At 38.6% G+C, this 12,804-nt stretch overlaps 1 protein-coding gene across 15 annotated transcripts in view; it reads right to left on the bottom strand.

The window, feature by feature from the left end:
* Window positions 1-12,804, bottom strand: part of picalma (phosphatidylinositol binding clathrin assembly protein a) — a 29,584-nt gene that overhangs the window by 10,444 nt on the left and 6,336 nt on the right. For 6 of the 15 annotated variants that reach the window (XM_017041766.2, XM_025065470.1, XM_025065467.1 and 3 more), the window contains exons 3-15: window positions 7,297-7,439; window positions 6,680-6,755; window positions 6,486-6,588; window positions 5,707-5,800; window positions 5,447-5,558; window positions 5,166-5,272; window positions 5,025-5,066; window positions 3,920-4,005; window positions 3,600-3,723; window positions 3,108-3,241; window positions 2,718-2,803; window positions 1,353-1,505; window positions 370-444 (exon numbers count right to left, since the gene is read on the bottom strand). In XM_017041766.2, coding sequence (XP_016897255.1) covers window positions 370-444; window positions 1,353-1,505; window positions 2,718-2,803; window positions 3,108-3,241; window positions 3,600-3,723; window positions 3,920-4,005; window positions 5,025-5,066; window positions 5,166-5,272; window positions 5,447-5,558; window positions 5,707-5,800; window positions 6,486-6,588; window positions 6,680-6,755; window positions 7,297-7,439 — 1,335 coding nt within the window. The remainder of the gene's footprint in view (window positions 1-369; window positions 445-1,352; window positions 1,506-2,717; window positions 2,804-3,107; window positions 3,242-3,599; window positions 3,724-3,919; window positions 4,006-5,024; window positions 5,067-5,165; window positions 5,273-5,446; window positions 5,559-5,706; window positions 5,801-6,485; window positions 6,589-6,679; window positions 6,756-7,296; window positions 7,440-12,804) is intronic. The other 9 variants (XM_025065469.1, XM_025065471.1, XM_025065472.1 and 6 more) reach the window with 5 other exon arrangements.

Genomic DNA, 12,804 nt, shown 5'->3' with positions numbered 1-12,804 from the left:
CCAACTACTACCTTACTTTAAATCTGTTTTGGAACTTTAACAGGAAGTGCGTTGCCAAGTGAGACCACAATAGGCTGTGGGATCTGCTTTTCTGTCAAGAAACAATCCAACACTAAACAATGGACAAGACCAAAGAAAACGGCTAGTACCTTACTGCCACACAGACTAAACAACACTAAGGTAATTTCACATTACCTTTAAGAAAATTCTACAAAGTTTAATTTACTATCTTTAGACAGACAGTTCAACAAGGTGTGGTTTTCTGGGAACAATCGAAAATAAATTGAAAATGTAAAATTCACTGGGGACACTTGGCTGTCAGCTTGACTGTTGAGGGTTAGTTACACTGATCAGCTGGAGTGTACCTACCTCTGAATAGACCAGCTACAGCAGGGGGCTCAGATTGGAAGAGAGTAGAGTAAGGGCTTGGCCCACAGAAGGAGTCTGACAGAAACAACAGCAGGCAGGCAAAGAACCAGATGCAGAGAGAAGAGGGAGGAAGAAGGGAGAAGATTATGTAGATACAAGATCAGCAAAAACAGTGGCGAGAGAGCAGCGAGGAAGTCAAGCAACTGTGGGAATGGCTGTTTTGCGGGGGGAAAACAAAGATCAGGATTTGCAGGACAAAAGCGGAGGAAGCCGGCACTCATCACATGGCTAGACTAAATAGAGGGTAAAATTAACAGCAGCATAGAACTAGTGGGCAACTGTGAAACAATGCAGGCTCACACCCTTAGACTTTTAGGAAGCAGGGAGGGTGGAGAGTTCTGGAGGCATAATCCACAATGGGCTCTGATTTTAACCGGGACAACCCCAGTCATTGCCAAAAGTCTCATCTATGTTCACAAAGGTAACACAATCTTGTGCGTAGCTTCTTTCACTACAGTACTTGTGATGAATATGAGTACTGTATTTGTGCAACAAAAGGATTGGATGCCAAGAATGAGAAACTGATGAAGATCAATGTATTTGCTGAGTTCTAAAAACTGTATGGAACTGAATAAAAATAAAAAATAACATTCAGCGGGCCTTACAAGCAGACCACAGGCTTGAAGGAAAGAAGGAAAATATTTGGAATGGGACAGCATGCCAGGTCTTTGAATATGACAAATGTCATGAAACAGTATGTTCTGACCAAATGACACTGAACCACTAGGAGCAGCTCCTCTATTTAATTCCCTCCTTCTCTGAAAGCATCATTGTGCACACTTTCTTTCACACACTGAAACGACCCACAGTGAATCATTAACATGCATTATATCAGCAGCACACATGACTATGGAGAGTGAAGACAAAATAAATATATCTACACTACAAAAAAAAAAAAATAACATGCGGCAAAACAACCCCACCGAACACTTCATGGCTAGGTGTCCTACAGGACATCCTGCCAACGTCCGAGGACACCGCGGACGGCTGGACAGCATCGACAACAGGTGGTGTGATGAAAGGGTTTGAGTTTGGTGTGGATTCTTCCACAGCTTCTGCAACATAGGTGAAGGGATCTGAGTGGGCAGAAGAACGGGGAGAAGAGGAGGACGAGGGAGAAAAAAAAGAAGGAACAGAGAGATTACGATGGAGAGGAGCATGAGAGAGGTTAAATGTTCATGCAAGACAGACATGCAGGGGGAAATGCCACAACAGATGTAGACGATTGTTACAGTGTTAGAGACACAGAGACGGCTGATGTTAGGAATCACTCTCTTAACCCAGTATCAAGGTCAAAGGTTCTCTACTATCAGAAGGATCAGGGTTCAACGTACTGACTTATGTTATTCCAACAGTGAAACAGCGTTCTATGGTGTATCTCACTGCAATGTGTCAAAAGATGGCTGCTTACAAAACCTGTTGTGACACAATGCCATTAACCTACATACAATCAAAATAACCACAAGAGGGTGAAGGTCAATAAGGTCGACATGAACTGCTACAACCTTGGTGCTTTTTAAAATAGTAATGTTTCAATTCTACAGATACATGTGAGGGTTTTCTCTCTAAAACGAATGTTCTATCGCTACAAAAAAGTCACCCTGCCAATTTTGACGGAGCGATCATGCCCATGGCTGCCTGTTCGTACTCCAGAGGCAGCAAAAATGCCCCCTTATCCTTGTTCACTGTCAGTTTTGCTCTCTAATCTGTACATCTTTCCAAACTCAGTATCAATGTTAATGGTTTCAGTTGTACAGTAGATTTTATTTCCATCTTATATGAAAGCCTCTCCCTGTCTCCTGGATGTATGGTTTTTTTTTTTGGTAATTCAAAAATGATGGACGGGACAGCGTTACATCTAGTGACAATCAAATTCTTCTGCGTTTGTGTGCATATGCTTGTGGTCAGGTCTAGTCTAAAAAATTGTTGCCAGTCTGTCAGAAAGATTCCTTTATGTAACAACTGTTGATGTTTTTAAGCAGTAAGGACACATCACCACAGTGCACTATTGCTGACCTGCAACACTTACTCTCTCAAGGGATGAACACATTTTTTTTATCAGCAACATGTCTATGAAGTTTTCTAAAATATCCTTCCTCCTCCTTCTGCCACACTGATGTGGTGTAAATGAGGAAGCAGAGTAAGAATGGTTAGGACCTTTGACTGATGTTGCACAAAAATACATTGCGTATATATATGTATATGTTCTGTATACATGTTGTACATTCTTATGTACAAGATGCATGCTTATCAAATGTGGATGCAGTGTAGTGAAGTTGAGCTCTGACCTCCCCATGAGTTGGTAGTGGGGAGAGACAATGGCTGCTGGAAAGCTGGCTGCAGGTCCAAAAGGTCATTGGCTGCCTTAGGTGCACTGGATGAAAAGGAAAGGACAACAAGGATAAAGAGGACAAATCAGTAATTTATTGACAGAACATCAAAGAACAGGCTTTTTCCTCGAAAAGACGACGCAACAGCATTTGTCCTCAGAACGGCACGTTTTGGGTTTTGTTTGCTTTGCTTCATGTTATCGGGGTTGTCAAAGTGAAATGTCATCAGATCTTGGTGAAGAAATAATTTTTGGGAAAACAATTTTGAAAGTTCGCACGAGAGTCCTGCATTTAAAGTAAGTTGTTCTGAGGAAACAAAGAGATAAAATGTCATCACCCTAATCTCACCTGTTGGTGGAGCTGGGGGTAGAGAAGAGGTCAATGGCAGGTGCTGAGTTGATGGTGCCCCCGATGGTGGAGACAGGGGAAGAGTCTGTGGTAGCTACGGCAGGATTCTTTTGAAGCTCCTTCAAACGCTGCTCCTTCAGAAATATTAAAAAGTTGTTAGCAAACACATGTTGAACCAAACAGGGGTAAAACAGAAAGAGAAGTATATTTATTAATAATTCAACTAAATTTGAGAAGACAGTGGTACTTACAAAGGGCAGTTTTATTTCTTTTTGTATCTTTTTTTTAACAATCTAACAAATGCCCTACATTGTCCAACGAACACAACATTCCCTTATATCTACATCAAACTAGCCATCATCAATTACTTTATAAGTTGGTTGAAAATAATAAATCCAATCAGGTTTTCTTTGAAAGAATATTTGTAATATTTTGCAGACATTTGTACCGTCACTAAAATTAAAGTAATGTGGTTGAACAAGGAAGGCGCACCTTGAGTGCTTTGAGGCGAGCTTGTTCTTCCTCCAGAGCCGCCTGTTTTTCCCTCTCATCCACTTTGGTAAAGGAAATGCCAGTGTTAGCCAGGGAGGAGACAGCATTGGAAAGGGTGCTGGCCCTAAATCAAGAGACCAATACGACGTTAGTGGCACCACAGATTAAACACAAGGAACCCTTCCACGTAGACTTTAGTACATAACAGAATACAGTTAAAATAGCCGCAAACTATCAGGTTGCTGCAGCAAACATGAGCCTGAGCTCTAGCCTGGATGGCAGGGATCCAGACTGGGTGAACAGAGGCAAAGCAGATGTACCTGCTGGCTGCTGTCGAGTCTTTGACTTTCTTTCCCTCTAAAGAGGCCAAGTGCTGTTCCAGGGCATCCAGCAGACTGCTAGGGGCCTAGCATGAAGAATTTTTGAAAAACATTAGATGAGTGTAACTGCACATTACTTTTGTAAAAGAACACAAAACACTATAGCATGCCAAGTTATAGCCAAAAGTCCACTGAAGCACTGTCAAATACAGAGACAGAGAGAGAAAAGGTTCAGATACTTACACACACTGTAAACTGAAAGAGAGATAGAAGGAAGGGAAAATACAGAAAATAAAGGTGGTAACGGTCAAAAAGTTATAATGCGCAAAATACACATTATACAACTAGAGCTACAAAGAAGAGTTAAAAAGTGTTTTTCAGAGCATATAAGTTTCATAAATAAGAAAACACCTCCTCAATGCACTGGTTGTTTCACACCTTTATTTGCTGTATGACGTGCAAGGTCAGAAGTGAGTGTGGCCTGCAAAGTGTGTGGAAGTGCAATCAAAGGCTCATGCGATGCCTGCATGCCTGCCTGGTGGGTGCCACACGTGGTGATTAAAAATGTGTTAGAGCTGAAGCTGCAGGGGAGTTAGCAGCCCGTGAAAGGACATTAACGGCCAAATGTTGGAGGTCACTGACCCAATTAGAGCTGCCATAACAACCTTTGGCATGTACACTAAAGGCATATGTCTCATTATACCTATCTTCATTAACGTTGTGTACAAGTGTTATAATATAAAATAATTAAAGTTTTCTTAAACTACACAAGGATAGTTATTTTACACAATAGCACCATTGTCATGCCACAAAAACACATCCGGGATATATCAATATGTCAGGTGTGAACAGCCATATCAAGTGAAGTCCAGGATTATGCAGGGTATAAACAGAAAATTAAGTTCAGTGCTGATTTGTCTCCTTTTTTACTGTCACATAGCTGATAGTATTAAAGAAGAAAAATAAAAATTGTCGATCTTATAATAATGCTAGTTATGAATAAGTCACAATTTAATAAGGTCTGCAAAAATAAGAAAATAACCTGCTTGTTAATAGTTTATACATAAATATGAGTTTTGTTATTTGTTATTGCATGTTTGCTTACCTGAGACAGATCAGGGATGTCACCTCGATCAATTCCCACTTGCTGCAAGAGGAGAAGAGCAAAGATTTGTTATGCTCAACCTAACTTGGAATTCAAAGATTGTCTGCACATCTGACTGGCTGGTGTGTGGCCCTGACCTACCTCTGCCACTTTAAGAAACTCTGAGATTCTTGTCATTCGTGTGAGGAATTTTTTGTAGATGTCCAGTCCATCTTTGCACTGCAGTTTCTTCATGTCAAAGTATTTCTCTGTTGGAAAGCATAACATAGACCATGATCATTTCTCTCTGCTTTGACACATTACCCATTACCTCCTGATGTGGAATGTTGGCAGGGAGTATTCTTGCTATTACTGCAGTTCTATCTCATTTAGTGCAATTCTGTTATAAAATCAATAGGTTAAATCAAACTACTTCTCTTTACCCAAGAGGTTGATGATGCCTTCATTGTAGGCCGCAAACAGTCGGATGGCATCTTTGAACAGAAGCATGAAGGCTGCATTGATCACACCATTCGTCAGTTCATTGGCATTGACCTAGGACAGAGGTGAAGGTGTTGAGAACGGTCAGAGATCATTCAAAAGTCAGTTTGTTATAGGAACAAACAAACACACACAAACACTACACACTACACAAACATGTACAAAACATGTTGCATTGACTCAAAGTCAATGCAACACTCACATTGAAATCCAGTAACACATCCATCTGATTTTGGATAATGGGGATGGTCTTGAGGAGTTTCTCTGTGTTCATGGTTCTCATCAGTCCATCAGACCTGTTCCAGCACATAAAAAAAATGAGAATTCATGTCAGAACTTAGCATCTTATCATCAGTAGTGTTACTGAAACGTAAAACAACTGAAATAAAATAAATGGAACTTTTGTTACAATGATTTCATCTGTGTGCAATATAAAGCTGTTTACTTCTGAATGACACTACCATTGCTAAGTAAAGCGTAATGCTACACATTACAGATTAATTAAAGCAGGACTAGGGTGTTTTAAGTGAGATCTATTCCCTTTTCTAGGTGTCTTTGTAGCCTCTGTTCATTGAAAGAATACCTTGCAGTTTATGGTTTGCAGATATCAGATTTCTCATATTATTTCAACTTGATGTTGGGAGAACATTAGTTCCGTAATTCATATATATTTTGATAGAATATGTTGTGAAGAGTCTATCATAGTTAGTCTACTAATTTAGACAAGCTGTGTTAACAATTTTGGTGCGACTCTTCCATCTTCTTCAGAACTGTCACCAGATGTCAGCTGGTGATGTGCCTTAACTGTAATAACAGCTGATAAGGTGTGTCACCCGACAAAGCTGTTACCAGAGGCATTCACACAAACATTCTTGTCTAAAAAAACAAGAATAGTAAACCTTATTGTGGCAAGGTTTACTAGAAAACCTTTACTAGAAAACCTTCCCACAATAAATAAACTTAAAGATAAAATTACATTACCCTCTTTTGACTTTAGTAAAGTCAAAGGCGACTTGTCTGTAGGACACCGCTTTCTCATTCAAGTAGCGGCTATACCTCCTTATGAACGTTGACATGTCGTATCCTGTGTTCAAATAAAATAAAAGCAAAAATACATGTAGAGCAGTTTGTGAATTACGGTCTGACAGCCTATTTTCTTAATATGTGAAAAATACCTTGTAAGCCACTTTTGTCCAAGAAATTGCTTAGGTTGAATAATGTGTTCCTCGAAGCTAGATACTGTATAAACCTCTGAAAGAAGAAAAACAACAAAAGATGAGGAACCGTGTTTGCTTGCACAAGTCAAATGCAGCAGTTACTTATTGTGCAATGAACAGATCTAATTTCTGTGTGTGCTAGAACTGGATCTTCCAAAATTATATATAATATCAAAGAACTACAAAATGAATAACCTAAAATTGCAATAAGCAATTAAAGTGTTTGAACCATTTTTTCCATTAAGGCCAATAAGCTCTTGTTCTGTTGTTTTTAATAGTTTTTCTGTGTTACCAAGGAACAACTTCCGAGAGTGCTGACAGTTCAAAATGTTTCATTTCACAATGGACGGAAGGAAAACAATTCAATATTTCACAATGTAGTTCAAAATCCTTGACCAATTTGGTGTCAGACAGAGTGGTGCAAGCATTAGTTCCACAGCATAGTATTTATCACCGCCAGTGCCACTGACAATTTAAAACAATGATGTGATCTAGTGATTATAATAAATGATTTTCTCAACTGTTTGTCAACTAAAGCACATGTGGTGTTTAACAGTTGTTGAGCAGGTCCTGACCTCATTACCGTAGACCATCAGGTGGTGTGTGGTGGTCAGCGATTTGAAGACGACCACCCAGCTGGTGTTGGTGGTCCTCTCAAACAGCGTGTCAGCCAGCTGAGGGATGTTCACGTTCATCTCATTTGTGCACTGAATTAAGTCTACGCAGAAGAGAGAGAAATAAGAAATGATGGACTGATTAACCAACAAACAAACAGACACAGTCAGTCAGTCAGTCAGAGCACGCTATCTTACAGGAAGGAAATATGTTTGTTTCTAACTAATTTTCTAATTTACAGTATTAGGAACATTAGTTTTAGAACGTTGTTGTAAAAAAATAGCAAACAAAGTGGAAATAGAGAATTTTAACATTATATCTCAGATTTGGTTGGATACAAAAAATAAAATTGGATGGATATTAAAAAAAAATAAGGAGCAACACAGAGATAATATTTGTGGTCAGAAACCTATGGCCACTATATTCTGATCATATTAACTATATGTAAAAGTAAAGATTTGTGTTTTATTCAGAAGTATTCAGGATGTTCTTTAGATACATGATCTCCCACTGGTCCATACAAATGAGTACCAGCAACAGCCCGTGGTCAGATAAGTGTCCACTTCCTCATTCCTTGCAGGCCTTAGACCCAGCCACAAGGTGCAATCTTTAAGGAAAAATGCCTTTCAAGATGTTCTCATGTTTGTAAAAGGAGAGTAGCTCAGACTCAAATACCAAGGCATATGAAGAGATAGAAACTCATGACAATGCTGCTCTCTATTTGACACACAAGTAAAAAGGGTAGAAACTGGGCTGTGGAATCAGCTGTACCAGTGCACTAAAGTGGTGGAGGAAGTCTGAGGTTTGCAAAGATGCAGCTGGTAGGCTCCCGGAGTCAGGGTGGCTGTGTCTGAGCCTGTCATGGTTTTCTGTGATAAATGGCGGCTATGTATGTGTGACAGATGCACCTCCACAGAGATGGAACTGAAACCTCCCAATGCAACAAGCTTCAATATGCTCCATTTCTCTCATTATTTATTCATTTATTTTAGCAATTAGGTCACTAATCCCTGTATGGATTGATGAACACATTAGAGGATAAACGACACTAATGTATAAAATCGACAAAATGTATGTTAATTAATATCTGTCCTCTAATACATCCATGTAGTCTGTCCATGTGAAGATCATACATCTGAATAAAGAGATATGATCTAAAGTTACTAATGGATAGAAACATTTAGCACATTCTCAACTGTTGATTAAAAAGTGATTTCAGTCAGGTCTGTCAGACCACCCTGAAAAGTTAGGATTGGAATTGCAGAGCGAAATTACTTGGTGCTTGCAGGTTGCACTAAACATTCATTAATTTCATAAATTCATGTTATGAGACAGAGAAAAAACTGGAAGAATGCCTTGGATCTTAAATGTGGCACTATATATTTTGGGGAACCAACTATTGTATGGACATAAATCATAGGAAAATGAGTGCCAGAATTCAAAGTTGAAATATTTAAAACCATCACAAACAAAGGGAAAAAACAAAACCAAAACAATTTCCCTGCATTGTCCAAGAAGGTTGACACTGTTTTGCATCTTGCTTTCTTGTGAAAATACATAACTTCTGGTGTGACCTGTGTGTGGTGCCATTACCTCTACTACACAGCATCACCACGAATCAGATTTTCCAAGGTGTCGACAGTAAATCGTAGATGTTCATATGTGAACTTCAAGAGGTAAATGTGTTGGTGTGGATGGCTCTTGATCAGTCTGAATTCACTTCTTTCTTACTCTTAACAGTGGTAATCATCAGTTGTTGATTTATGGACTAATGGCACACGAACACACACAGACAAACTCTCAGCAAGACTGCCATGGCTGGGCGCCATGACCATCTGGCCTTAAGTGAAAGCAAATGCCTCTGGGTTCTTCTTTCCATCAAAGCCATGGGGCTGATCAATGAGGCCAGACCTCATTAGACTGCCCATACATCTTTAAACATGGAGAGAGCCACGCTGTCGCTGCTCTGACATTCTTATCAGCACATCTCACACCTGACCTCGATATTATATGTGAAGCTCTACCTATTGCCTTTGGTACTCTTATTTATATTGGAGGTTGCTCACTAACAGACTGTCTTTACAAAAGTAAATTAAATTTGTGTGAAATTCACGGCCACAAAAAAATTGCTTATACAGCTCACAAAAAATATCAGGCACAAAAGGAGTAAACTACTGTACTCTATCAGGCACAAAAGGAGTAAACTACTGTTTAAGTAAAACAAAACAAACAAGAGGGCATTTTACAATTGCAATTACAATTAACAAAACAAACAAGAGGGCATTTTACAATTTAGCATAAGTACTGATAAACCTGAAGTCTGTGGGAACAGTCTGTATGTTCTCATATCCACAGGTAACTTTTAATAAAGTGGAAGGTAAAGGTCTTGCTTTTATAGTACATGTGATGGGCTTAGTCTAGAGAAGAATTTCAGTTATGTAATATTTATAGTTATCAGAAGCCAAAAATATTTGGCAGACAAAGTGAATAAATATTTAAATGAATTTTATATAGAGATGAAGGATCCTCTCCAAACCTGCGTTATAACTGATCGATTCACATATTTACCTATTATATTGTTTAAGTTTGTTTTTTTTTATCTTTTTTTTCCATAAATTATAATTTGCCTCAACCACAGCCTTCTAAAAAAAATCTTGTCTCACTCGACTGTTAGCATAAACTGCTGTGTGGGAGGTGACAGTGCTACCCATTGAAGCCTGTTTACATGGGTGGTCTATGAATCCTCCTTAGTGTTTGCTATAAGCCACACAAAAGGCTTTTTGCTCTTCACAGAGACAACAGGCCACCCATGTGACAACAAAAGGCTTTTTAGATGCCACTGACATGGCAGTGAGGAGCAGCACCAACTTTCTCCACTGATCTTCCTGAAGCTCCTTTGTATCAAGGCCACTCATAAAGAACATTTCTCTATTGTCAAATGTAAATTAGCTTTGTTACAATACCAGAGAACGGGCAGGTTGACAAGCAATTATAAAAACCACAATCGTTAAAAGTATATTAAACCTTTAATAAAACAACATGCTAATGCATAAACATTGTGTGGGTTTTGTTTTTTTTTTTTGTTTTTTTTTTTAGAACAGATACAGACAGAGTAAATATAACTAAATTGAACTTTCACTTGCCCAGGACTACAATAAAAAAAATATGTAATCACATTCACTGGATCTTTAATGAATTAATTATTTTTAACACTGACATTTGCTGTAAAATGACTTGCCTAAAATCTGTTGTCACTGAAACTAAACTGAAATTGACCTGAGTCTAAACAAAAATCTATTCCCTTCAACAACATTGCACAACTTAGTCCAGTGCACCTGAGACATTGAGAAAAAATACTTCAATGTGTTCTGTTTGTAAAAAAAAAAAAAAAAAACCTCTGTGACAAAATGATGTTGAAGCTCATGAAACTATTTGATTTTTTTTTTCATTTGCCAAGCCACACCAACACACAGTAAACTGCCACAAGAAGCATAGGAAACCCACACAATCTGTGGGTGTGAAAGTCCTGCATATACTTTAGCTTTACATTCACTGTGAGCATGGGTTTATTGTACCCTGACAGTGACACGCAGTTAGGCATTAGTGCACGGCACCATGTCGATCTCATTACATTGAATGCTGACGTAGACTTACAAACATCTTACTGGCATTAGGTCAGAAGTCTTTAAGTAGCAGACCACTGGCTGCTTGAGGCCTGTCAATCTTTTTTGTGCATTCGCCCACTTGATTGCATGTTATAGTAAAAGCTGTTCTGCAGTACTTCCTTGTGACTACACTCTACATAATAGCAGTGTGACAGTGTCAGTGGGGGTAAACAGCTATCAGCTGTAGGTGCAACCGCAAACATGACCAACCCTTCTCTGTGTGGCAGGCTAGCTCAGATAACCAAAGTACAATGACATAATATCAGTTGTAGAAAAAGAACTGCAAGTGTGTTTGGATAGTGTACTTAGAACTTCTCCCACAGGCTAAAAATGTTATAGTTTGTTTTTTGTATTAATATTTGACAACATTGAAAATTAAGAATCAAATTATATTAATTTTGTTCTAAAATCTAAGAAAATATCTGTTGTTGCATTTTTTCAAAAAGAATCCCTTGAGATTGTTTGTGATACATCATATTCATGAGAACCCACAGAAAAGGGCAAACCACCAACGTCTGGACCTGTTTCAAATATAATGCTTTTGAAAAAAAAAAGACCTGTGTACTGTCAGTGGAGAATTGTCCTAAGGCAACAAACACTAAAGATTAGAACAAAAAAGGCTCAAGTTACAGTATTGGTTGTAGTAACAGCAGAAAAACAAGGAAACGCCAGAGTATGAGGTGAACAGTACATATATTTTTTGATTATATCTTTTTCTGGTATGTTAATCTGGTTGTAGCACCATTAGGAGGAAAAAGGCGAAGACGATGGAGTCATCCATTGGTTTCAAATGGTTTCAGTGCCTGTAGAAAACAAATCAGCTACCGAAGCAAGTCACCAAAATGACCTAAGATGAAACCAACATTTAGATGTCAGCAATGATTATACAACAGACCTTTAACAGATACTTGTCTACATTTTTAAAGGGGAGAAGGGTCAACATACCATGATGACACAGAGTTGCAAAGTTACAAAAATATTGTAATTTTGTGGACTTGAGAAGCAGGGAACCAAAAAGATCACAGCATTCTCTGATTATGATAGAGAAAACAGACAGGAAGTGATGAATAAACCCTTTTTGTAAAGAGGAAGTAATGAGTTAGGCACTTCTGTGCAATGGATTGACAGGAATCAGATGGTGAGGTCAGCACACAGGAAATCCACTATTTGTTGCAGATGTACTTGTGAACTCTTTACTGGCTACACAAGCTAACCTGATTCGTCAACTGCTGCATCTTTGATCTGCAGCAAAGTGCTAATAAAAAACCTCTTTAATAAAATCCACACTGTTGCAAAAACAAATTAACATCTGTCTGAAAAAATAAGCTGTGCTGTGTCTGAAGTGCAGCGATGCCTATTAGGCATGAAAAGATTGCTGCAGACACACCACGAGATAATAGACAGTGTGAGGCCTAGCAAACATTTTAACTTGTGATCTATGGGGGAAAAACAGGTCCTTTAAGACACCACAGTCTGCAATTTAATCTCTCACTTCAATGTTTGCACTTTTTTGACTTGATAATGCCCTGACACTTGTAAATTACAGTGTTTCCTGCTAATTATCTAGTCTGTGATGGCCCACACCGCAGTCTAATTTGTCCCAGCAGTTTTGTAATAACAAGATCACTGAGTTAGTAATCCAAGTACGGTGCTGCACTGTCACACAAGTCTGTGTGCCTGATCACCGTGTTATGGCAGTAATGATCAACCAAAATACAACTTGAAGCATGGACAATAATAAATCATGCCAAATCTAGATTGATTTACATATACATAGTCCCTTTCATCAAGGGATATTTTAAA

This window comes from Cynoglossus semilaevis, chromosome 19 (assembly GCF_000523025.1).
Source record: "Cynoglossus semilaevis isolate Cse_v1.0 chromosome 19, Cse_v1.0, whole genome shotgun sequence".
NCBI classification, from domain to species: Eukaryota; Metazoa; Chordata; class Actinopteri; order Pleuronectiformes; family Cynoglossidae; genus Cynoglossus; species Cynoglossus semilaevis.
The sequence above is the reverse complement of the archived record's forward strand: the minus strand, read 5'-3'. Positions and strand labels throughout refer to the sequence as shown.